Below are 27,736 nucleotides of genomic sequence, written 5' to 3' on the forward strand. Positions count from 1 at the left end.
GTGGCTTTCTTTTTGAATCTAAAATTTATGCTAAATTTGAATCTAAAATTTAAGACAGTGTCCCTAGTGTCCCATTACCTTTAATCAAAAGTAATAACGTAAATTATGTGTCAAGTCATGAAACTTAAGGTTGTAGTAAAAGAGATAAAAAGTAAAGGAAAAAAAAAACCCTCGTCTTTTTGATTAAGGCTTTATGGAATAGAATTTCTGTTTAATTAGAATGACTAAAGACCCTTTTTTGGCAATAAAAGCAAAAGAAGCAAGTAGAATTGTTAGATCTGTTTTTGTCATCTATATTGCAACCTCAACTAGGTATAGTGCAGTAATATGAAATACTTTTGAAATACATAATTTTTTTAAAAAATGGAACCTATAGAAAAATCACATGCTGTTAGGATGTCGAAATGACTGCTGTATAATATTTTTTAAAACTTTCAATTTTGGTCAGCATACATTTTCTTTAATTTTCATTTCCAGTAGGATTTCATTTTGAGGTTTAACATGTTTGAAGCCAGTATAAAGTTTTACAATGTAGTAATTCTGGATTCCAAGTCATTTAAGATGAAAATTGAAATGTGAAGTTTACTTAAGAAAATTAATTTTCTTCTTCTGTAACATCCAAGTCTTCATCCTCTTCATCATCATCATCTGCTTGTTGATCCTTTCTTAGTTGACAGGTGGATACCTGTTAAAAATTAGCACATTAAAAAAATACTTAATATTTTTATGTGCTTGGTATCTTAATATGTCCTTACAAAGAAGAGCACATAGAACATATATTTCAGGAAGATCATTTCTAGTAATGAAATTTCCCTATGAATTACTGTATTTTAAGGTTGAAAATAGAGGGTTTTCATTCATTTATGTTATTTTTGAGGAAAAATATGAAATTAACCATTTGATTCCAGTTGGATATACTAGGACTTCCATAACATAAAATACTTAAAAGAGAAGTACAGATTCAGGATATTATGTCAAGTATATTTTAGGTTAAGTGATTCTTTGACCATAAAAATAGGCATTTGAATGAGAATCATCAAATGCATAGCAAAAATTCCCAAGAACATTTCTACTAGGCAGATGATATAATTAAATTTAATACTGTGATTTAAATGGAATGAGTTGAGAATCTGAATTCACTACTGGGCTTTAAGTCCTCACCATTGCCACCTGGGTCATCTTGCTTCAGACCTTTCTGAGGGTGATTTGGTAATGTCTGGAGACGTTGTCACACCAAGGGAGGGGTGAGTTTGTGTGTGTTACTGGCATCTTGTGGGTAGAAGCTAGTGATGCTGCTGAACATCTTCAGAATGCATAGGATATTACTCCCCATTCCCTAGCTCAAAGTCAATAGTGTGGAGGTCAAGAAACCCTAGGATGATGTAATTTTAAAGTACTACACAGATGTTAGCTACTTTTGGTAACATTAAGTCTAAAATAGAAACAAACTTTATACTATGATACTAGATATATGGAATTTATGTGCAAAGCACTTCATGCTGTAATAATTAAATTGTAAGCTGGTTGGGGGAGAGGCATACATATAAAGCAGTAAAAAAATACCTAGAGGAGAACCAAATGAAAATAGGTGGTATTGGGTCCCATTTACCTAAAAGTTAAAATTTTGAAAATATTTTGTTCAATTTTAAATTCTGAATGCCAGATATGAAAAAAGGGGTATAGATCTCTAGATCAGAAGTTGGCAAGCTATACCCCAGTCTGCCTCCTGTTTTTGTAAATAAAGTTTAATTATAACAGCAAAATTGACTTGTTAATGTATTGTTTATGGCTGCCCTTAACTTGGGACATAGACTATATGGCCTCTTTTCTCTATGGCCTCTTAGAAAACAAGGTTGTTCACCCTCCCAGTTCTAGATACCAGTAACTCAGGCTTTCTGGATACTGAAGAAATGAAATTGACTCCTACCCTAAAGATAATGTGCATCTGGATCTAAGATAATGCTCAGCAAAAGATCTTTTTTAGGTATAATCAGTAAGTCATGGTAGTGGAATTTAAACCCTAAGCAGTTTGACTTCAGAATATGCTCTTCATGTTATACTGCAGAACAAACCTAGATAAGCATTCCTTTGCCCTTTCCACCTCTGCTCTCAAATGTTCTGCTTTAGAGAGTATTATATGCCATAGTATACAAGACAGGAAATAACAGAGTTGCACCCAGTATGATCTTCAGCATTTTATGTAAGAGGGTATGGTATATGAAGTTAGGACTTACAGGAAACATTTTTAGTACTGAATGACACCAAAGGCAGCTGCTCAAGTTCCTTTAAAATTTGTATGATTTCTAGCTTACCTGTCCTGTTCCAGATAGACACTTAGCTGACAGTGATCTTTGAAGAGGTGACTTTGAATTTGCCCTTACAATGTCTAGACGAGATGAATAATCTGGTGGATACAGAGAATTTCGGAAAGCCTGTTGCAATGATAAAGCAATATTATAAAGTAGATATCAAACACTAGAATAATCTAGAAAGCCATATTAAGTTTCTCTTGGTTAAGATTTTTCTAAAGCAACCACATCCACTCACCCACCTCCACCTCCCAGAACAAAATTTCTATTACTGTAAATTTAAAATACATATTTTTAAACATTTTATTTATCTGAGAAAGAGCACATGCTCAAGCAAGGGAAGGGCAGAGGGAGAGAAAGAATCCAGAGCAGGTTTCATGCCCAGGGCAGAGCCTACTCAGGGCTCAATCTCACAACCCTGAGATCATGACCTGAGCTGAAATCAAGAGTCAGACGTTTGACTGAGCCACCCAGGCACCCCCGTACGAAAAATATTTTAAGTTGTAAAGATGAAAGCTAAAAAGTTTATTTGCACCCAGTGAGGTGATGATGAGAGTTTTGCTGAGGAAATGTGTAAGTTGCTACCACCCTCAAAGAGGATGCCTGCCAGGAGGGAGCCTACAAGTCACTCATACCTTAGATTCTTTGTTTTCTGCCAGTCTCAACAATTAGTAATTTAACTTCATTGCAGTACTGTGATAGTACATCATGTAAGAGTAAGTTGCACTCCAGTTTCACTAGAATCTAGAATCCCTTTGTCAGTTTTTTGCCTTAAAGCAACAGTTCCAAATACCACTCTCTTAAGCCTGTCTGCATCTTTGTCTTCCCCCATTTCTCTAACATACAGACTAGTAACAGGTAAGATTATCAGATGTGATAACTTCACTCTTTTTTCCCCCTCAGCTCTTCACCCTGTCATGGTCAGGGTCAAATGTCATTCTGATATTTTCCAAGGTACATACATATATCCTATAACCAAAACTTAAAAAACAAAAAGCTTGCTTTCTCCACAGTTCCTTCCCCCAGCAAACAAGCCAAGATCTTTTTTTTTTTTTTTAATTACTTCAAGGTATAACTTTATTCCTTAAAAAACTTCTCAAATATTCTACTTCATCTCCATTTGTCAAAAACACACAAGTAGGCTTTCATCTTCCACTGAGATTGCTCTTGCCAAAAATCACCAAGGTCATCGTTCTGTCTTGGTCTTTACTGACCTTGTTATGAAACTTCTTTTTCACTCATGCCATTTCTAAACTGTTCATGTGCTAGCTGCCCTATTCTACTGCTTCACATCTCCTTTTCTACTGCTTATACCCTAAATATTTTTATAAAGGGTTTCCCTTAGGCCATGGGTAGTTGTTTTATTTATACCTTTCTCTGAAAGATTAAGATATATACAGTGTTTAATGGCTACCTTTCAACCAATTCTCTATAGGCTCTCTCTTGATAGCCATACTTACCTGCCCAACTACCTTCTGTTTTCCTAGACCAATACTGTCTAGTAGAACTTTCTAAGATGAGGGAAATGCTTGCTATCTTGTGCTGTTCAAAAAGACAACATGTGGTTCCTGAGCCCTTTTCAAGGGCTCACATGTGGTTCATGTGAATAAGGAACTTCAAATTTTTTATTTTAGCCACAGTGGCTGGCTACTGTGTTGGACAGTGTAGCTCTGCATTCACCTTACCAATGAATGATGTTACCATACAATTTAGTAGACCAAAACTAAAACCATGGCCATTGTCCCCTAAATTTCTCATCTGAGGTACATTTTAGTTTTTTGACTCAATGCGTCTTTCTTTGTAGCTTACTTAGAATTATCTTACTGAAGACCAAAATATGTTATTAAAAAACTTAGTGGCTCCTGACTACCCAGGGTCCAAATTCCTTAGGTGACCTCCATGTCATCAAATGATCTTAATCACTCAAACCTGCCCACCACTCTTCACCTCTAGCCAATGTCCCTGTATGTAGAACTGTACTACTCTCCCTTTGCAGTGCTGATTCCTCAGCCTGTAATTCCAGCAAAATTCCAAGAGCCAAGTCAAATGTCAACAGTAGCTCCTGTTGTCCATACCCTCAATACAGCTTTCATTTCATTGTTCTGTAATTACACATCTATCTCTCCTAGTTTTAAGTTCCTATAGAGTAAGGAGCCCTGTTTTATCTTTGCAACTCCTCCACCTTAAGACAGTAACATGATAAGTGACATTAACATGATCTTAATCCCTATGTTCTTGGGGAAAAAAAGACTCCACTAAGGGATGTCTTTATACGTTCCTTTAAACCTTAGAGAAGTAAGTGCAAGACACAAAAGAAATTGAGAGATGAAACTTAACCCCACAAGTGAGACTTGTATTGTAGGGCAATTCAGGCATCCTTAACATGTTAAGTTATTTAACATGTTACTGAGGACTCAGTTATGTTCTGGTGCCAGATATGGAACACTGGCATCCTAGTATGATATAAAAACTAGATGACTCATTAATTAGCTGGTACTTGGAAAGGATATATTTTTGGTAGAACATTCTTTTTTTTAACTGTTCCAGCAAAGATGAGGTTAAAAATGGAAGACAGTATACACCCATGAGATAAAAGTCTAAACCAGTTAAATATTAAAATTAATCTCCATGCAGGGCAACAGATTTAGAGGAATATTTATTGGCAATAATCCATTTCCCAATATGGTCCAAGATCTCTTCTAGGAGTGAGTCTCAAGATGTTCTGAAGTGATTGCGCAGAGGTGATCTTTTGAAGGGGAAATGAGCCTGACAATGCTTTTTTAAATGAAGAACAAATAAGGTAAGATGGTTTGTGATATAACTAGATACCTAACTGCAAAAAAATTAGCTGCTGCCAGAATAAGTCTCAGCAGCTTTCGTAAAGCATAGACTACCTAAGAGCAACAAGTTCTATTTCTGTTCCTCTCTTCATATTTTCTCTACTTGTTTCCAAGAAACCCTGTATTTAAAGGATCTTTTTCCTTCTTGATACCTGTTTATTATTTTATGTCCCCTGGTCCCACAACTGTCCCTGGACTCCCTTCCTCTCCACAATCTCTATATGGCATAATAGTAACAGTTTATGTCAGTAGTTCCTCATGCCTCAGGACCTTTGTGTATCTATCTGTATCCTTTGCCTAAAGGGTGTTGCTAGGGGTCCTCCAACACATCCCTCAAACTTCTAATCAAGAAACCATTCTTTGATTCTCCAGACTATTTTGAATTCTCCAAAACATACATTCATAGCACACTATATACTTTATGAGACTGGTCGTATTATAAAACTTAAAACAGTTACACAGTGTAGGTATACCTGGTCTTATTGTATTCCACTGTATCGTGCTTCACACATACTCTGTTTTTTTATGAATTTTTTTTTATGAATTTTATGAAGGTTTGTGGCAATACTGCTTTAAGCAAGTCTTGGTGCCATTTTTCCAATAGCATTTGCTCACTTCGTGTCTCTGTGTCACATCTTGGTAATTATTGTAATAGTTTAAACTTTTTCATTATTATTATTACTACATGTGTTATGGTGACCTGCGATTAGTGATTATGACTGATAGCTCAGATGATGGTTAGCATCTTTTAGCAATAAAATATTTAATTTAGATATGTACACTTTTTTAAAGTTCTAAAATGCTATTGTACACTTAAACTATAGTATGTAATGCTGCATATTAATTATACTGGAATTAAAATAAACTTAAAAAATAGACTATAGTATAGTGTAAACATAACTTTTATATGCACTGGGAAACTAAAATATTCATTTGACTTGCTTTATTGTGATATTCCTTTTGTTGCAGAGGTCTGGAATACTGCAATCTCTCTGAGGTATGCCTGTATATGTTTTTAATATCTGAACTAGATTTCTTAAGTTTTTGCTTAAGTCAGACCATTTCTGACTTACAGTGTTTAATCCTCAGAACTTAGAATGGTGCCTGGCATATAACAGGTGCTCAATAAAAAGTTGTTGAATGAACATTTTATGAGGTAAATACTGTATCTCTATTTTAGAGATAAGGAAGCTGAATTATGAAGAACTTGCTTAATATTGCCCCACGACAAAGTGGGGAAGTTGATACCTTGTCAAAAAACATATCTACCACACAGCCCTGAGATCTTTAGTTTTTTTATGAATCTCTCTTCTCATGACCTACCTAGTGTGTTGCCTAAGAATAGCAGTAAGAGAAGTGGTGTGACCAAACACCTAGCTGGGACCACTGGGATGAGAAGGAAAATCTTGGGGTCCAGAGGAAGTGAAGGGACTTTGGTGACTGTTAACAAATGGCATGTCAAGGGCATCAGAAAAAGCAGAATGAAAATGCTTGGTAATGAGGACTCCAGTCTTGTACGAAAAGTGGGGGACCAATTCTGAACCTGCCACTGAATGCTGTGATGTTTCTTGGAGGGAATCTGAACATCATTTTTCACAGGATAGAGAGGATACAAACACCGTGTCAGTAGTCAGACTTCTGGGTTTGGCTCCCAGCTATACTATTTATTAGTTATGGGCCCCTCTGGGATGTTTCTTAACCTCATTCTGCCTCAGTTTTTCTCTTCCATAGAAATGAAGACAATTAAGTACCTCTATCAAAGTAGATGGAGGAATGAAAATATAATTAAAATGCATAGGTCAGTAGCTGCCCAGAGTAATCACTATATAAACATTTGTTATTTTTTCATTTTACAGATGACAAAAGCTCGATCTATTTTTTTTTTTAAAAAGTACATGAAAATAGTGAAAATTAAGAAATCTTAGCTTTAGTATTTGGAAGGAATGGTCCCTTAGGAAGCCATTTATTGATAAACAAAAAGCAGAAATATCATGTATGCATAATTGATAGAAAACTGTGAGATTCTTGGCATTGGAAAATATATGTATGTACACACACACACACACGTACCTTTCTTCATTTTTGTCAAACTGTAATCTGATTTTACTCAATTAAGTTTCCTGGAATCAATGGGGTAGTGAGAGGAGAAGGCCCCGGGGGTCACTTTATAATGGACAGTTTAATAAATAAACAACTTGGGGATTCTTCACAATTGTCAAATGGCAGACACTTTCAAATTATATCAATATATAATTCTGGTTCTATCTTGAGATGACCTGGCCTTTCTCACTTCTACTATAGAGATAATATGGACAAAGTATGTCTCCAGTATTCTAGCTGTTTCAGCAAAAATACTTTTCTGCCTTTTTTCCTCCCTTTTAGAAGGTAGGGGTGTATGACATTATTCACTCTTCAGATAATGCTTGTTGAAGCCAGGTTTTGATTTAGGTGCTCTAACATTAGTTGGCCAGCTGGACTTGCATTGAATTCTCAGTACAAAACAAGCCTGATTAAGTCACACAAAACTGGTTAGAATCCTGATTCTGCTACTTACAGCTAAGTGTCCATGGTCATGCTAAGTTACTGAAAGCCTCTAAACCTGTTTTTGTAGTTGTAAAGATGAGAATAACAACAGCTTGTACCTTACAGGATTGTGTGAGAAGTGAATGAGAAAATGCATGTGAAGCTCTGAGTATTTTGCATAGCACAAATCAGTATTATGGTTAGCACACTGGCTCACATCACTAGTCAAAATGACACATTATTTCATGTAATGGCCCTGTTAACTAGCTATTAATAAATTAATCCTTGAAACTTTACTATGGTTAATTTGAAAAGTCAAAAATGCTTACTTAGAAAATCATGAAAGTTAAACTATTTGGGACTGCATACAGTAATATAAACCACTGTAATGCTCAAAGTCAAGATATTTTTGCCCACACAACCAGTGCTTTCTTTTAAACGTTTCCATCTTAACAGAAGAACTGAATTTAGATAGACATAGTCCTACCTCCAAATCTTCTTCTTCGTCAATCTTTTGTATGTTTTGGTAGGCAGCAGTGTAGACCTCTAAAGCTTTGCCATGAAATAACATTTCAATAGTGATAAATTCTGAAAATATAGTCTAAAAAAAAAAAACAGAGATTGGAATTTAAACAATCATATGAACCTGTGGATTTAGTAAATTTATTGCTTACTATAGTCTTGGCATTTTATGAAATATAGAGGTATCTCTTTTTCCACAGGGCAAATGAAGTACAAAAGATAATGGGTATAAAAATAGTTGCAAAGACCTTTGGCAGCACAACCTTGAAATTACACACAGTATTTCCTATCTTACCATTTACTTCCTCTTATTTAGTTCTTTGTACACCTTGGAATTGACATTTGTGATTTAAAAAGAAAAGATCTGATTAAAATGTATACCATTATGTACCCTGTTGCCATATGCCTATAATTATTAGGTAAAACAGGTCAGTTCTAAACCTGGTGTTTTAGTAATTCAAACTGATGTTTAAACAACAATGTCTTTTAGACAGGAATTATATTCAGTCCTATTTCTATGTGTTACTTGTATTCTCTAACCACAAAGGAATTACTTAGTAATTATATTGTTACCACTGATAATAGCATCGTGCATTTGCATAGGACTTGGCAAGTGTCGCTCACAGCTAGAATGTTGAAACTTGGGTCTGATTCTTCAAAGGCTTCAAAGGCTCTTGTACTGTGCTATTCTTGCTGGAATCAATAATTTCTTTCACAAATAAACTGCATGTAGACTGAGCATGATGACAACGTATGACAAGGAAAATCATGGGTTAAGAGAATGAAGATAGACATGTTGATCTAAGCAGGGGTGAGATAATTGGTATAAGAAAAGATACAAACCAGACAAGTGTTTCATAAAATAGGATCTTCTCCTTTTGTTATCTTGTTCCTCATCAAAATAAATCAGAGCATTAAAGTGGAGAGAAGTAGGCAGAATAAGAACAAGGTAGAAAATACTCATTCACTGTCCTTCAAGGGGCAAGAGAGAAGAAATGGGTTATAGAAGACAAGAGTCAGATGTCCCTTTCTCCTCGTTCCTGCTCTCCTGTGTTAACCACCCAGATAGGAGTGACCCTACACTTTGGAAGACAGTGTTACAGGTATCCCTACTGTCCCATGGTTCCTCCTGCCCCCATCTCCATTCTTTCTTCAGAATTACAAGAATATTTATGGGCTTCGGATCACTACTCAATGTAAGCAGATCTGTAGTTGAAAAGGATCCCTTCTGGCCTGCAAATATTGGGCTCTGGGATGAGAGGCAGCTATGACTCAACAGTGACCCTTACTGTCAGTTCATATAGGTCACAGAGGATTCTGGTCTACTGGGACAGCACCTGACTAATATGCAGCATTATGCCCAAGGATCTCCAGATACCCAGGAAATATCTTAGAGGTGAATTGGCTTTTGATTAGGACTGGGACTTACTTAGTTCTCAGTCTTCCTAAGAGAGCTGGCGAGCTAGAAAGGAGTGCCCGTTAGGAGAGCAGCAGAGCACTGAAGACTCCTACTTGCTTCTTGGTCTGCAGCTCATTTTAGGTAATGGGACAGTCAAGCACAGGCTTACATCTTTTCTTCTGAATCTTAAATTTAGGGATTTTTCTACATTTAGTAAGTAAGGAACTATGTTAAAAAATACAGACATAGTTTGACTTTATGTTTATTCAAGGCTGAAACAGAAAAGTTTTTCATTTACTTAGGCTTAGAATTCTACAGTAAACCCTTAAACTTGTTTCAGGTTAAGTACAGAGGTAGGTAGAGAATCGTATTTTACAATGTTACATAGTCAACTCTGTTTTAGTTTTTCTTGGATATTTCCAGACCATCTGTTTACTTATGTGGAGAGAGAAGAGAAGGTATGCTATAAAAGTACCTAAGAAATAAAAGAGCCTCAAATAAGGAATTAAGTTTCAACACTCGAGTTAGGTGTTATTCCTGTTTTTAAATATTTCCACTGATGGATATTCTAAATCTTTAAGACTGGCACACTATTTAATAACTAGTGGAATCCAGACATTTACAATGTTATTTATTACACCTAAATCTGTAGATTTAGGCTTAATTCAAGTCTATTTCACTGTGGTAACTTTATGGAATATGCAAACCTCTTTAAATATTTTTCAAATATTTGAATATAGTTATTACATTTCTTTTTTTTTAAGATTTTATTTATTCATTCACAAGAGACATATACACACACACACAGAGAGAGAGAGAGAGAGAGAGAGAGAGGCAGAGACACAGGCAGAGAGAGAAGCAGGCTCCCTGTAGGGAGCCCGATGTGGAACTTGATCCCAGGACTCCAGGATCAGGCCCTGGGCCAAAGGCAGGCAGTAAACCACTGAGCCATCCAGGCTGCCCAGTTATTAAATTTCTGATGGTTAAAAATCTCTGAATGTGTCATCTCTGAATTAACATTTATTTAATACCAACATTTTATAGGATTTACATTCCCCTTAGCTCATAAGCCCTGAAAAATATGTAGATATGTCTGTCAATGAAGAAAGATACATTATTTTTATTTATTCATATTGTCTGTTAAGAGAAACTGCTGCATCCTCATTTTAAGACACTGATCAGTTTTTAGTCTGTTACCATTTCCCAATCTCAAAATTTAGTTTCAATTAGTGACAAGTACTTTACAAATTATCTGTATCAACGTCTGTTATTTACTACTTGGAAGATGGGGAAATCAGTCTTAAGTTTCTGTGATACTTTGGTTTAGTTGTCTATGGTTTGAATTTTTATTTCTTGACAAAACCTATCACACTCACTAAATAAGATGAGAATGGCCCTACTGTTTTTTTTAAACTGTTTTTCTATCAGAATGGGAAATGGGAAATCAGTAGTTCTGGTAACCTAGTATCCCAGACTTGCAATCTCTGACCCAAGAGTCAGGAGGCCTAAAGATTATCACAGAGGAGAGTTGTATCCTTGAGTAGAGTCAGGAGAGAATACTGCCAATTATGCTTTTCCTAGTTAGAATATCATAAAATATGTGAAAATAGGCAGAAGGAAGGAGAATAATAGCAAGGAACATAAAAGCTAGGTGATGACTAATATAAGAAAGAATATAAAATGCATGTTTTTGAAATAAAATATTTTCAGTGAATGACTAGAAGGGTGGTAGAACTTTCTAGGAACCAGTCATATTTAGAAATAATTTTCCTCAAATAAATACAGCTAACTTTCAGGGATCTCATGTAACCTTATCTGGAATGAGTCAGTATAATCAAGGACAGAAGCATTAATGAGTTACTTTCCCCCCTTTTCAATTTTTATTTTGTGTGACTAGAAGGCAATTTGGGCACATGCTTAATTTTTAATCTGAGGGCTGAGAGAGCTAATCTGAAATCCTCTACCTGTTGGCAAGTATTCTCTAAAGCAGGAGAGTTCTTAATCTAGTAGTTAAGAACATGGGCTCTGGATTAAGATAAATCTGGGTTCCAATCATGACTGAAACCTAAGAGCTATAGAACATTGAGCAGTTCATCTATTCTTTCTCCTAATTTCTTTCATCTGTACAATGGGGATGACAACAGTGTCAACCTCACAGGATTAATCCTCAAGGATTAAATGAGATGATCCAAGAAAAGGTATAGTATGGAAACTGGTTTGGAGTAAGTGCTCAACACACGTTAGCTATTTTTATTACTCAAGAAGTAAACTTGCTAAGTTAGAAAATGTTCCTTTTCCTAATATTAAAGCCTCCATCTGATTTAATTAGCAAGCAAGACTTTTAACAAGTCATAAAAGGTCATACTAACATTTTGGCAAATAAAGGGGAAATCATGTTCTCCAGAATAGAGTCTCTCCAATAAATGATGTCAGGAGAAATTTATCTACTTGAAAAGAATGAAGTTAATACTTACCTCATACCATATCAGAACACAACTACTAGATAAAATGTTTAAATACTTAAAAAAATTTTAATTATCACATTTACTAGAAGAAAATATAACCAAGTATTATACAATCTTCAGGATGAAAACAACCTTTCTAAGCATGACACAAAATCAGAAACCAAAAAGGGGAAAACCATTAATAGACCTGGCAACAAAAATAAAACTTTAAGGCAAAAACACACCATGAACAACAAAATGGGAAAATACATTTCGCAACATGAGGGTTAATTTTCTCAATATAGTTTTTACACATTAATAAGAAAACTGCCAATATTCAATAAAAATATAGGCTAACAAGTGTGGGTCATTCACTAAAGAAATTTGTCCTTAAATATATGAAAATATTCTGTCTTAACTGCAGTAACTGCAAGTTAAGATGACACTGATTTTTTCACCTATCAGATTAGTTATTAAAAATACTGCTACTCTTCATTGGTACACTGGGGAGCCCATGCAAAGTTTTGTAGAAATATAAACTTGTTAAAATTTTGTGGACTGAAGTTTAAAGATCTGTGGATAGAAAGTATCAAACTTTAAAGGGTGTATGCTCTTTGAATCAGAAATACCACTCTGGTAATTTATCTCAGAAGAATAGCTGGATCAACAAAGGCCAATGTTTAGTGATGCAGTGAGATTTATAATTGCAAAAAATAACCTAGATAACCACATAAGGACTGGTTAGATATAGCCATAGCGAAATACTATGAGGATACCAAAAAGGATGATCTCCATCTCTGTTTCTTGGCATATATGTCCAGGATATATTAAATTTTAAAAAGAGATGCTATACATAGTGTGGTCCACTTCAATATAACTATAAGGGGTTATGATACTATGTTCCTCATAAGGATGTTGTGAGGAGTATGAGTTTATCCATATAAAGTACACAGCATATGTGACATGACACCTAAGAAATACTTGTTTTTATCATGTCTCTTGTGTATATGTGCATAGAAGAACATCAGAATGATATAAAACAGAGTGCTGATTATTTCTGAATAGTAGGATTACATTTTTCTCAATGGTTATATTAAAAAAAACAAACTATGGTGACTTTATATTTAGCTATAAGAAAAATAAAGCTTTTAAAAATTAATTTAGATGTTTCTTGCTCATGTCAGCTACTTTGCCACATACTACATTCCTGTCCCTCTGTTCTAGGAGTGACCCCTGGTCAAGATCCTTTCTGTAGGTCTGAAATTCCCTTGACACCCACCATTTAAATGATGACTTTTCCTATTAACATGGGAAACGAATAGGATTTAAAAAAAAATTTGAGAGAGTGAGAGAGCATGATTGGGGTGGAGAGGGAGAGGGAGAAGCAAACTCCCCACTGACCAGGGACCCCAATGCAGGGCTCCATCCCAGGACCCTGGGATCATGACCTGAGCTGCAGTCAGATGCTTAACCGACTGAGCCATCCAGGAACCCCACGATTTTTTTTTTTTTTAAAGAGAAAGAACAAGAATGAGCAGGACAGAGGGAGGAGAGGTGGAGAGGGAGAGAGAGTATCTTAAGCAGGCTCTAAGCACAGCATGGAGCCTGATATGGGACCCTATATCATGATCCTGAGATCATGACCTGAGCTGAAATTAAGAGTCGGAATTTTTAACTGCTTAACCAACTGAGCCACCCAGGCGCCCCAGGGGTTGTGATTTTTCATTCACATTGTGTACAGTAAGTTCCATACCAACTTTGCTCAAATTTTTTGCAAGGTTCCTGTGAAGTCTTTTATCTAAAAATTGTGCTACCTTGCTGATTAATGCTGCTACCAAAACTTAGATGGACTTGTAAGTTAAACCCAACTCAACACAGTAGTACAGTTATCAGTAGTGTTCACTCATTTCTGCCCCCACAGAGGTTAAGGAAGGAGACAGAAGCTCTGTCCCTATCTGAAGCAGTAGCCTGGTAACAGGTCCTATGTTTGTTTCTCTCAAAATTGAGTGGCATCAATGATTCTTACTTTTCCAAGAATTTTTATCATAAACAGAAATGTGAGACATGCTAACCTCAACATAGGGTGACAGTAATTTAACTATTTTTTAACTTGTCAGAAGGCTTCTAGTATGAGATTTGTGCATCCTTCTTTATCATAAAAGATCTCAAATGAGGCCTGACTTGGAAAAGAAACAATTTGATAGTAAGGAGGAAAGATGTAGAAAATGAGGTTTCAGAGCCTTGTTTGATATTGACCTCTGGAACCCATTTCTGGAAGTTTGTTAGATCAGGGGAGTCTGCCCTGTGTGTAGGTTGAGTATAGGTTGTCACACATGACATCATCTTGTATGTAGAAAATCCTAAGGAATCTACTAAAAAATTGTCATTGCTTATAAAGGAGTTCTGCCATGTTGCAGAACGTAAGATCATTGTGCAAAAGTCAGTTATATTTGTGTGCACTTGCAATGAACAATCTGAAAATGAAATTAAACAATTCCATTTATAATAGCATCAAGAATGATAAAATACTTAGGAAAAAGTTTAAGAAGAACAAAACTTATACTCTGAAAACTACCAACGTGGTTAAAATAAATTAAGGAATATTTAAATAAATGGAAAAATAGCCCATGTTCATGGAATAGAAAAATTAATTGTAAGATGGCAGTACTCCCCCAAGTGGATTTACAGATTGGAGGCAATCCCAGCAGAATCCCACCCGACTTCTTTATAGAAACTAACAAGCTGGGGAGCCCGGGTGGCTCAGCCATTGAGCGTCTGCCTTTAGCTCAGGTCGTGATCCTGGGATCCGGGGATCTAGTCCCACATTGGGCTCCCTGCATGGAGCCTGCTTCTCCCTCTGCCTGTGCCTCTGCCTCTCTCTGTGTGTGTGTCTCTCATGAGTAAATAAAACCTTAAAAAAAAAAAAAAAAACAACTGACAAGCTGAATCTAAAATTCATATAGAATTACAACAGATCCAGAATAGTCAAAACAATCTTTAAAAAGAACAAAGTAGAGGCAGCCCGGGTAGCTCAGTGGTTTAGCGCCGCCTTTAGCCCAGGGTGTGATCCTGCAGACTGGGATCAAGTCCCACATCGGGCTCCCTGCATGGAGCCTGCTTCTCCTTCAGCCTGTGTCTCTGCCCCTCTTTCTCTCTCTCTCTGTGTTTCTCATGAATAAATAAAATCTTAAAAAAAAAATAAAAAGAACAAAGTAGAAGCACTCACACACCGTGATTTTAAAATGCATTATAAAGCAATGCTCATCAAGATAGTGTAGTACTGGCATAAGGATAGACCTACCTATAGATCAGTGAAAGTCCAGAAGCAAAACTATGTCAACTGATCTTCAACAATAGCTCCAAGACTATATTCAATGGCAAAGAATAGCATCTTTAATAAATGGTGCTTGGGCAACAGGACAGTCCCATGCAAAGAGATGAAGTTTATTCTTCGGCTCATACCATACATAAAAATTAACTCAAATGGATCAAAGGCTTATTATATGAAACATTAAAACTATACAACTATTAGAAGAAAACAGGGATAAATCTTCAAGATCTCAGATTTGGCAGTGGATTGTTAGATATTATGCTGGAAATACATGCAACAAAAGAAACATTGGACTTCATCAGAATTACAAACTGTTCTGCTTCAAGGAGCACCATCAAGATATTGAAAAGAACCCTAAGAATGGGAGAAAATAATATCAAATCATAGATCTGAAAAGGGACTTGTATCCAGAATAAAGAACTTTTGCCATTCAATAATAAAAAGACAATCCAACTAAAATATGGGCAAAGGATCTGAATAGACCTTTCTTCAAGGAAGATATGCAAATGGCCAATAAGCATTAGCAGGGAAATGCAACTCAAAACCACTACGAGCTGCCATTTCACACCCACTAGGATGGCTGTACTGAAAAAGTGATGAACAGCAAGTACTGGTGAGGATGCAGAAAAATGTGAACCCTTGTTTTTTACTGGTGGGAATGCAGAATGGTGCAGGAAGTTTCTCAAATGATTAAATATAGGGATAGCATATGATCCAGCATTTTAAAAGATTTTATTTATTCATGAGAGACACACAGAGAGAGAGAGGCAGAGGTAGAAGCAGGATCCCTGCAGGGAGCCCGATGAGGGACTCGATCCCAGGACACCGGGATCACGACCTGAGCCAAAGGCAGACGCTCAACCGCTAAGCCACCTAGAGGCCCTGGTCCAGCAATTTAATTAGATATATACCTAAGAAAAATGAAAATCTATGTCCATACAAAAACTTGCCCATGAATCACAATAACCAGAAGGTAGAAAACAACCCAAATGTCTATCAATTGATGAATGGATAAAGAAAATGAAGTTCTATCCATACAATGGGATATTTGGCCATAAAAAATAATAAATTACACTGATAGAACACAGACTATGATATTAAAGCATATTATAGCTAACATATAGCACGCACATATATACAGCTAATAATGAAAGCATGCTAAGCCAAAGAAGCCAGTCACAAAAACCATGTTATGATTCTATTCACATGAAATGGCCAGAAGAGCCAAATCCAGAGATTTCAGATTAGTGGTGGCTGCTTAGGGCTGGGGCAGAGGGGGGGTAGGGGTGTGGGAAGCAGCAAAGTAGTAGGTCTTCCTGTGGCTGATGATAATGTTCTAAAATTGAGTGGTGATGGTTGCACCTACTGGAAGGCACTAAAAATCACTGAGTTGTACATTTTAAATGGGTGAATTGTATTGGTGTATGAATTCTATCTCAATTTATTAAAAAAGGTTTTCTTCATGTCTTACACTTTTGGTGACTACCAACAGACTTCCTTCCAGCGGCATGATGAAGTAGACAAAGAGAAAAGCTCGGAAGACCTTTCCCTCTCTGCGCACCCTCCCATTTGCGGTCCCTCTCTCTCTGTCCTAATGCTTCAGGAAATCCCAGGTAGTAGGAATTGCAGTTGGGAATTCTCCACTCTCTCTGCCCATTTTGTAACAGTTGGTTGCTTGGGGCATTAAAAACCTCTGTAGAGGTAGTCTGCTGCTGAATTGAACCCACAGATGAGAGACCCAGATTACCACATGTAAAAGAAAATTTTGCAGGCATGAGGAGCTGGAGCGGTGCAAGGAATCAGGCTGCCATCACTGACGTAGCCTTCAGGTGGCAATGGAATCAAGCATACCTCACAAGTCTCCATTTTCATCATTCAGGTTAAAGCTAATTATTTTAATAACCTTCCTTCCTTTCTCCCTCAGTTGAAGAGATGATGTCAGCAGGTGTAAAACGTTATATCCTGCCCACACTCCCAACTCAGTAAATGGAGTCTGTCTCAGGGCAGCTTTCTGAGATGCTCTTCATGAGGAGCAATCTACTATATTACATACTAGAGCACAAAGTGAATTGAGAGGCTTTTAAAAAAAGGTTTTTGGTCTTCAGGACCAAACCAGAGACTTCTGAGCATGGCTATCAGAAAAATCAAATTTCTGAGATCCTTTGAACCTGTGATGGGGGTGGGGTGCAAATGAATATTGTTTCGTGGATTGTAAAGAGGAATGATGATAATATTGTGTCAGATGGTGCTTATTTTATTGATAAGAATGTAACTTAGGGGCCCCCGGGTGGCTCAGTCGGTTAAGCGTCTGCCTTCAGCTGAGGTCATGAACCCAGGTCCTGGGATCGAGCCCCTGTGATGGGCTCCCAGCTCAGCAGGGAGTCTGCTTCTCCCTCTCTCTGAGCACCCCCACTCAGGCTCACTCTTTCAAATAAATAAAATCTTAAAAAAAAAAGGAACATAACTTTTGAAAGCAGGATGTTTTGTTAATGGTTATAAAATGACAAGAATATTTTTCTTTGAAGCTTGTTCCTGGAAAATTTGCAGTGAGCCAAAACACCTCTAGATGATTTGTTTTAAAGGACTTAATATGGTCATAAGCAATCCTCCAAATCTTTCCAGGTGCCTATGAAAAAGTCACTGAACACCTTCTGAAGCATTTTACAATAAAATAAGGCAATTCTTGTGAGATCCTATCATGGTGGGTGCAAGTTTATGTGGTTGGCTACTCTTGCCTATTCATTTATAATATGGAGTTACTAGAGAGCATTTAATGAGAATACATCATAATGGAAAACACATATTTTTTTTAGATTTTTTAAACATATAATTGGTTTATAGTTCAGATTATTGGCTTTGATACTTTAGGTAAATTATATCTCTGCTTAAATTTCATATAATATTATGGATAACACCACCTCTTATGAGGTTGCTGTAAAGATTAAAAGATAATACAAATATAGTGCCTGTAACAGCCCGGGTGCACAAAAACATAGTAAATGTTAGTTTCCTTTGATTAAATAGTACCTGTGATAATAAGCTGAATATCTGAGGAAATAGGAAAATAACACTTGATACTTTTTATTTATAGTATCTTTTTCATATAGACTGTGGGCTAAAAAAATCAGGAAATATTTCATACATTTATTTATTTTTTAAAAGATTGTATTTATTTATTTATTTGAGAGGGGAAGAGAGAGAGAGAGAGGGAGGGAGGGAGAGAGAGAGGTAGCAACAGAGAGCAGGAGTGGGGAGGAGAGAGAGAAGCAGGCTGCCCGCTGAGCAGGGTGCCCAATGCAGGGCTCAATCCCACAATCTAAGCCAAAGGCAGCCGCTTAATCAACTGAACTACCCAGGCACCCCAAGTTTTCATACATTTAAATAAAACAAAAAATAAGATTAGGGAACATGTATCAAACTTTAACAATTACTTTATTACCTTTATATCCTTTATTTTCTGCTTTTCAAAATTGTCAATAGTCTCCTCCAGATGACGAGTTGTCCGGGTAGCATCCATCGTAGCTCTCTGCAATTCAGTTTCTGCCTGCAAAAGTATTCCCCAACCAAAGATATAAAAAGTTCAAGTTAGAATCCATTCAACTGAGCCTATTTGTAAATGTTACCATTGCACTATTGGCTTTTTGGCCACTGTAAACTGTTCAATAATACATTTTATCACATAAAATAAGATGGTCTATATAATAAGCACGTGCAGAAAAAAAGAGCTTTAAATCTATTAAGTGATATGATTCCTGACCTCAAACCAAAGAAAACCCTCTCTTTCTACAAAACAATTTTTTTCCCTATATCGTCCTTGGATTGTTTACTGTAAAACAATTTTCTATATTTTCTACTGCTTTCACCTATTTCACTGTCTGTTCCACTTATCGTTCTATTCTTTTTCTTCTCATTCTTTCCCCTTTAACACCTTCTCTTCAAAAAAAGATCTGTGACTGAAGTAAGTATTTCCAGTTTTCTATTTCTTCAAATGCATTAAATGTTGTTTTTTTTTAAGATTTTATTTATTTATTTATTTATTTATGATAGACAAAGAGAGAGAGAGGCAGAGACACAGGCAGAGGGAGAAGCAGGCTCCATGCCGGGAGCCCAACACGGGACTCGATCCCGGGACCCCAGGATCGCACCCTGGGGCCAAAGGCAGGCACCAAACCACTGAGCCACCTTGGGATCCCCGCATTAAATGTTTCTAATCTTGTAATATCCTAATCAGATATAGTAGCATATACACTACAAATATTTATTTCAGCATGTATATAATATATATTTGTATATATTCTTCTTAGAGGCTAATAATATTACACTGTTACCATTTAGTTAAGGCTTAGTACAAAATATATATATATACAGGTAATAAATTAGATGACAAATCTACTGCTTAGCTTCATATATTGTAATGACAAGTACTCGTACTACCTGGATCTGTGTTGTATGATCAATATGGTGGACAGTAGTCACATGTGACTATTTGTATTAAGATTAAATGAAAATTTAAAACCTGTATCGTCATTTACTCTAGTTGCATTTCAAGAGCTCAACAGCCATATATTGGTAGTGATTACTGTAAAGTGCAAAACACTTCCAATCTACTTATGTATTCCTCTAAAAAAAATCTCTTACTTTAGAATAGTAGTTGCCCACAAATATTTAATAAACATTTAAAATATTTATTATAAATTGTCTAAAATATTTAAAATATTTTATTAAACAAGTTTTAAAAAGCATAGCCTAATTTTGATTAAGTTCTAATAGTTTTGTTTCCTATCCTAGTAGTATATTTGCTCAAAAGTATCACATATCATCATTTAATAATCCATGGGAAAAATGTACATTTCTCATCAAAGCCTAGTGACACATACTAATCTGACATTTAGCCTTTGCTTCCTTTTTTCAAGAAAATGTATAAATTGAAATAAGTAAAAGAGTTTACTATAAGGATCCATTTCTTGACACACCACTTTATTACCCACCTGTGACTGAAATTTTTCATAAAGGAAAAAATACATTTCAAAGAGAATATTTTTAAAAATAAAATCATATACTCATGGAATTATATGATCTTGCAATTAGATTATACATTAATTATAACTTTATAGTGATTATGTATTCTTACATTTAGGTTAATTCAAATACATGATTTTAAGATACTAAGTATAAAAAAATATTTGTGTGTGTGTGTGTACATTTGCCATATAGGGTTTAAAGTTTTTAAAAACCATATAAACTTTTAACTTTTAATCATACCCAGTGATCAAAAGTAACTTTCTATATTACTGGGCTTGAGATTTTTAAAAATATAACTATCGCAGAAATTCAAAAATAAAATAGAGCTCCTTTATAGATTTGTATGAAAACATGTCTAACAGCTATTTGATGGCATGTTAACCTTCCACTACTGAGAATACCCAAGTAGACTAATACTATTACACTTGACTCATACGATTCTTTACTTGTGACTACTTCCTTTTAACTTATTATGTCTTTGCCCTCCCCATTTTATTGGTAGTTTCAATTTTTTTTTTTTAATTTAGATAAGTAGATAGAATTGCCTAAACCACGGGAGGGGGAAGCAAAAGCTACAGCTGGGACATCTTAATCTTCCACTGCCCTCCAGCAACTAGTATTCATTTCTGAAAGTCTCAGATCCTTTTACTGAGGCATAGCAAAGTTATACAGCTATTTTTAGCAAAGAGGATATAGATTTCTATTTCTTCTTCTTTTTTTTTTCCCTGAAAATTCTTCAAAATTGTATAGTGGATCCATTAGAGTAGGAAATGCTTTTGATTAAAATACTATGATATAACTTTATGAGGAGAGGTATCAGTATATTTAATGAAATGAGTCCTGAATGCAAAATGCCTTGTAATACAGTGAGCCAGACTGGTGTTTTTCAAACCGTGTTACAGGAAGCTTTTTCAGGGGCCCCCCCAGAGCCTTCCAGGATGAGCACAGAGCCCTGAGATTCTTTTTTACCCCATCCTCTTGTATCAGGGCTACTCCAAGTTATTTTACTTACTGGACTTTAACATCCTTCTTTTGAATTGTCAGATGAATTTTAAGGGTCCATCCTGGTAAATGTTCTGTAATGCTATGAGTGAATATTCTTATATTTATATTAAATACATTTATATCCTTTATCTTCTAGTCTTAAGTTGTCAAAACCCACTCACTTTCCCATTGAGCACAGCAGTTCACCTACAGCAATGATTTATCCTGTTGCTGCATTTTATTTACCCCCATGTGAACCCAAAGACCAATTTCATCTACAGTTTAAGACTACCTCTTCCATAGCAGTGTTCACAACAGACTGTCTCAGTCAGAAACATCTTTACCTTAGGAATATTCATCTCTGTGTTCAGTCTCCATACTAATACCCCTGATTCAATCCTACCGACTGCTCAGGATTCCAGACATGACATTTTTTTCTGCCTTTAAGTATTTTCCTCCAAATAAAACAATAAAATTTTGACCTCTGGTTTACTTCTTAAAAACTGGTGACAACCCTAGTTGTCAGTCATAAATTTTCCAGCATTCTCTGGTTTACCTGACTTGCTTAAAAGTCAGGTTCTGTAATCTAGTTGTAGATGTTAAGCCTCAATGAGATGTTCCTGTCCCAGCCTCCAGTGGGCACTCCCAAGCCCTATGGCTGCCCATTTTTCTTTATTGCATGCTTGGGCATATGTACCTTTGGTCCAAAGGAAGGAGGACCAGGCATTTGATGCAACCCCAAATCACTGCTCGAGGGATTCCCCTCAGGAATGGAGGTGTTCTGGAACCTCAAATGCCCCCATTGAGCCATCCCTCATGTGGTTTCTGGCTGAGCTGGGCAGTTAAAACCTTCAGGAAGTAGGAAGGAGACATAAGAAGGAATGGGAAAGAGAGGCAGCGGGATAAATTAGTACTTTCTCTACAGCTGCACCTATCCCAGTTGCTGGGAATTAGCCAGGCACTATTTTCTATCCTTTTCTTTAATCATCAACAAGGCACATTCTAGTTTAAGAGTCAACCTTAACAGAAGAGCCTTGTTACAGGAGACAGCCCTATCTAGATTCTATTGTGTCCAGCTACAGACCTCAGTTTTACTCTAGAAGACTCTGAAGGTCTTTGGCTGCTAGTCACAAATGTGGTTTCACATTATTGTTTTGAAAGGTGAAGGGAATTATACTGGGGAAAAATGACTTTTCCTTCCTTTGTTCAAAAGCAGGGCAGACAGGGCATTGATATATTAAGATTCACGACAGATGTTTAAATCGATTTTATAATTAATAGTCAGTCATCATGTGGAAAACAACTCAGAATTTTGAACTTTCTATAAAAACATCAACATTTTTAAGTGTGTTATTTTTTGAATATCTATTATGGAAAACAATAGGGGAATGAATTAGTGGTACAGTTTGTTTAAAATTAGTTTATCTCTGTAATGATAATTTGTAAATGTGTTTCTTTTCAACCTTTATATTCAAATTTTCAGCACATTTAAAAGTAAAATGCATATTTTCCATACATATTTACTTTTGTACAGCATACCTTACAAAACATTTTTTTTAAAGATCAAAAGTCAAAGGATACAATAACATGTCGATCAGATGGGTTTCGCTGACGTGTTCTTTCTAACTGATTTAACTGTTTAGCTTCTCGATTCCTTGCTGTTAATGTTGCTTTGAGGTCATCCTGAAAATAAGCATTGTTGATTAACAAAAATCTCTGATTTAAGAAATAAAATACATCCACTCTGTTTTAAGAATGAGAGAACACTCCTGTTTGGTCCAGGCATCATTACCAGAGGAATTATTACTATTGCAGGATCAGTGTGTGTCTTGTGTGAGAGTGTGCATGCGTGTGTTTAATACCTTCCCAAATGATGATACAGATAATTTCAATGTAAACCTATGACCAAATACATATATATATATAAATATATATATATATATATAATTTTGATTGTGGTGGTGGTTATATGTGTATACACATTTGTCAAAATTCAACGAACACTTAAAACAGGAGAATTTTATTGCCTGTAAATTATACCTTAGAGTTGGTTGAAAAAACAGAACTTGGGGTTGTAACATACAGTATGGTGGCTATTGTTACTAACACTACTGCATATTTGAAAGTTGCTAAAAGTTTATCTTAAAAGTCTTAAAAGAAAAAAATTTCTAACTATGTATGGTGTTGGATGTTACATAGACTTGTGATCATTTCACAATATTTATAGATATTCAATCATTATGTTGTACACTTGAAACTAGTCAGTTACACCTCAGTAAAAAAAAAAAAACAACTTTGTCACACTTTTAATCTACATGTTACTGCCTACTTTAAAATGAAAATATAAACATTCATTTAGTAAAATAAGTTCCGTCCATATATTCTTCATGACTACAAATATTAAATATCTTAAAGTTTCTATAATAAAATACTGCTTCATGTTATTACTTAGTGTAACACTACATTGTGCTTTTTATTAAGAGGACAATTACTCTTTGCCACCAGAGTTAATAATAGTAGGAAAAAGGAATTTACTTACTCGTTTCATTTTTACAATGGTTCCATAAGCTTTCAAAGGTTCAACTACTTTGGCTTCAAGTCTTTCAACCTATTGAAAATTATTATAAAATATAACTGAAAAGAAACATAGATATATCTAAACTTAAATTCTGAAATAAAACCTGGGCTATTTAACCCAAACATAATTAATACACAGTGTAATGTTTTAAAATGTTTAAAATGTTACAATTTATCTTTGTAAGTAAAAGAATAATCACTAGAAATTGATAAAACTCAGAATCTTAAACACAATAAAACTTGCTAAGTCGTAGAGTAACAAAGCAGAAAAGTACCTAGTGTGCAATATGACAAGAAAACCTCTCAGGTTTCTAAGAAGCTTATCTCTGCCACAAGATCATCTCTGTATTATTTTTCTTCCTTATAGTAGCTTTTGGGTAAGTTTTAAGCCATCTCAAATTTTACAGCTACCACTTTCAGTGTGTTTGGCCCAGTGTTGGATATTTTACATTATATTATCTCCAAAATGTAATAGTCCAACTTTCCAGATAAGAAAATTGAAGTTGAAAGATGCAGCATGTTGGAAAAATTTAGTGACAATCCTTAAAAGCAAAAGAAGCTTAAAGACCACTGTATTAGGTGCAATTCTTTTCTGGGAAGCCATTTGTAAATTACCAAAGTTTGGAGAATAAGATAAATGGTCTCAGTGTTGCTGAGCTGTGAAACTGCATGGTTGATCTTTTATTTAGAATTAAACTGCTTTTCTTAAACATTATCATTTTTATCATATTTTGAGTAATTACACCTTCAATTAATAGCGCTAGTGGAAGACACTGAAGAAACGGGGTTTTTAAAGGCAGATACAGCATAAGAAAAATAACTCCTGGATGTTCAAATTTTCCATATCAGGACAGGTAATACAAGATGACATTATCTAATTGTTTAAAATGAACATGTATTATTTTAGCAGCAGGAAGAAGGCTTTTTTTGATGATACATGTTTATATAATATGTTTCATTTCATATTGGTTTTTATATAAACAAAATGTAGATGAATGTTTCACTTTAAAAGATTTTAGGAAAATGAAAAAAATCAAGTTCTCATTGAGCATTTAAATATTAAATAGGAATCCTAAAATCAAAACCACGAACAATCAGAATAGTTCAATCTGTACCATTTCAGATAATCCATACGCTGACCATTCAGTGCAAGGATTATCCAAGTCTTTTTTTCCTGTTCTCCTTTTTGTTGCCTACCTTTTGTTCATTGTTCATTAGCACCTCCACCATTTGGTAAGCAAGGGAAATAAAAAAGGAGAACAAATGTAAATCAAATTCACTTTGCTATTTAATAGCATAAAGGTTTTCTAGAAAGGGGCATTGAAGTTATTGTCTTATGGGTTTTTAAGGTTATATCAGTGAGTATAAATTATTTTTGAAGTCCCCAGTTACGTGTAACTGAGAGTTGCTTGTTTGTTGCAGACTATCACATGACAAGAACTCAACTTTTCCCAAAAGTACCCCCAAGATGTAATTACTACTCAAATTTGTGTATGAATAGCAAGTAGAGGTTCAAAGATCATTATCTTCACTTTGTTTTGTGAGTTTTTTTTTTTTTTTTTTTAATGACTGAAATTTCTGTACGAGGCTTTTAAAAAGTACCAAAAGCACTGATGAGAGGATTACAAGAGAAGCAGTGCTGCTGCTTCTAACTGGGCAACTTCTAACACTTAACCTGTATCTTGAAACCTAAAATATCTATTAGTGAAAGTGCTTATGAGATACTAAAAGTGAAAATGAGCTTTTAGAAAGAAAACAGTTACAACACCACCTTTTTCCCTCCCTTCCAAAGCAAAAAACAACAACAAAAAAAACCCCAAAACCACTCCAGGAAGTCTCATTACCAGTGTCTATGATATAAATCAGGAAATCAATGCTGCTTTTCTTTTTGTCAATGAAATATTGGTCACTTCCCCCGAGCACTGAAGCAGCAGAGATCTCTTGTCCATTTACTACTTAATCACTGACATTACCACTCTCCCATGTTCCATCTGAAGACATTCTTTAAAATATACTTACGTGCATACAAGACACCAGTCACGCTCCTTTTCTTCCCCACGGGCACTACGTTTACTACCCCCTGTAAATAGCCACCCCTTGGCCAAAAGCTGGCAAATGAAGTGGGGAAATTTCAGGACTTCAGGACACCCTAACGGTTTAGTTTGAAAACGGTAAAATCACCAAATCACAGGAAGCTTCCCTTTAATAGACTCACACAATGTTACATGAAAATGTAGGTTTATCATCAAGTGTGTGTTCGCCACTGCAGTTAGGTGGATTTCAAGTGAGTCTTCACGGGTCCTTCATCCACCAGTTCAGGGCTCATTCCTAACAATGACGCTGTGACCTCCATACCTCTGCCTGTCGGTAATCCTGAAGTTTGGCAAACTCATCAGCAAAGTTTTTCAGGCCCTGCTTTAAATTCGGGGTCTCTGTGGAGGCGTACACGTTGATTTCATTCACCAGGAGGTCCGCTTTGTCTCGCAGCCTGGCCGTTTTCCGCACATAAGCAGCAAAGATTTGGCACAGCTCCCCGAAGTGCTTCTCCACATTTGTGACAGCATCTTGCAGTTGTTTGGTCTGAGCGTCCCTGGGGAAAAAAGGGGCCACAAAATGCGGATCATTCTCATTAGAGAGGAGGTGGCTTCATCTCCACAGTCCCGTGGCAGGCCATGCCGCAGCTTAGGGGCGCGAACCATCTGCGGGGCCGACGGTGGCCCTCCAGGTGGCCTCTCGGGGCCTGGCCTCGGTGCCCCACAGCCTGGGCGCACGGAGGGGCCTCCGTGCCGGGCGGCGGGGGGCGCTGCTGGGGCTGCTCCGCGCGGTGCCCCGCGGCCCCGGGAGGGCCCGTCCCGGCCGCGGCCTCCGCGCCTCCGCGCCTCCGCGCCTCCGCGCTCGCTGCCGCCCCGGGAGGTAGGCCCCAGGGCGCGGCGGGGGCGGCGCGGAGGCCCCACCGAGGCCCCCGGAGACGGGCCGCCCTGCCCCCACCCGAGCCCCCGCGTGTGGGCCCCCGGCCAGCCGAGGCCCCGGGGCCGTTACCGGTTTTCCAAGCTGCGCCTCAACATCTCGCCTTGCGCCCGCCGGGGACCCTGGCCTGGGCCCAACGACCCGGGCTCCGCGGCGCCCGAGCGAGCGCCCCGCCGCGAGCCGCCGCCTCCTGCAGCCCAGAGCCTGCCCCGCGCGCCGCCGCCGGCCCCGGCGTTTCCACGGCAACGCGGCGCGTCCCCGCGCTCAGGGCCCGCGGCGGCGGCGGCAGGGGCGAGGACGGGCGAGGAGGGGCGAGGAGGGGCGAGGAGGGGGGCGGAGGGAGGAGGAGAGGAGCGCGGAGAGGAGAGGAGGCGCGGGGCGGGGCCAGGGCCAGGGCCACAATGAGCCCGAGCCGCCGTGGCCGCTCGCCTGGCGCCCTCTGGCCCCCGGACGCCGCCCCCCACTCCCCAGCCCCCCTCCCCCCCGACCCCCCTCCCCCTCCCCGCGGGAACCCTGCCTAGAGGCCGGGGCGGACCCCGCGAGGAACCTGGAACCCGGGCCCTGGGCTGCCTTCCCTCCGCGCAGGGCGCACCGGCTCCTGCTAACCTCGGCTTCTTCCTGCGGGGGTTTGTTGAGTCCCATTTTCTGGACGAGATTGGGTGCGACACCGGGCTCCTACAAAGACAGGAAGGACGGAGCCCCATCCCGAGGGCCCTGAGAGTTCCGTGAGGTGACAGCCACCAGGCTGCTGCGCAGCGAGCCCCGAGGCAGGAGCTCGCAGGTTGGCCTTGAGCCTCCCGGGCCCTGGCCCTGGCCGC

At 37.5% G+C, this 27,736-nt stretch overlaps 1 protein-coding gene across 1 annotated transcript; it reads right to left on the reverse strand.

Moving 5' to 3' along the window:
* Positions 1-174: 174 nt before the first annotated feature.
* On the reverse strand, positions 175-27,158 carry CIBAR1 (CBY1 interacting BAR domain containing 1). Its single transcript, XM_072734333.1, has 9 exons — positions 26,991-27,158; positions 26,307-26,541; positions 23,914-23,982; positions 22,956-23,057; positions 20,837-20,842; positions 18,808-18,912; positions 8,160-8,273; positions 2,313-2,432; positions 175-685 (listed from the first exon to the last, which is right to left on the reverse strand). The coding sequence occupies exons 1-9, from the start codon at positions 27,014-27,016 to the stop codon at positions 596-598; spliced, it is 867 nt and encodes a 288-aa protein (XP_072590434.1). The 5' UTR covers positions 27,017-27,158; the 3' UTR covers positions 175-595.
* Between the last annotated feature and the right edge of the window lie 578 nt (positions 27,159-27,736).

This window comes from Vulpes vulpes, chromosome 13 (genome assembly GCF_048418805.1).
Source record: "Vulpes vulpes isolate BD-2025 chromosome 13, VulVul3, whole genome shotgun sequence".
Classification (NCBI taxonomy): Eukaryota; Metazoa; Chordata; class Mammalia; order Carnivora; family Canidae; genus Vulpes; species Vulpes vulpes.

Coding starts and splice junctions, on each gene's coding strand:
- CIBAR1 (XM_072734333.1), bottom strand. CDS start 27,016: ATGTTGAGGCGCAGCTTGGAAAACCG. Junction 2,433..8,159: donor ACGAAGAAGAAGATTTGGAG/GTAGGACTATGT, acceptor TCATTGCAACAG/GCTTTCCGAAATTCTCTGTA. Junction 686..2,312: donor GTCTATCTGGAACAGGACAG/GTAAGCTAGAAA, acceptor AATTTTTAACAG/GTATCCACCTGTCAACTAAG.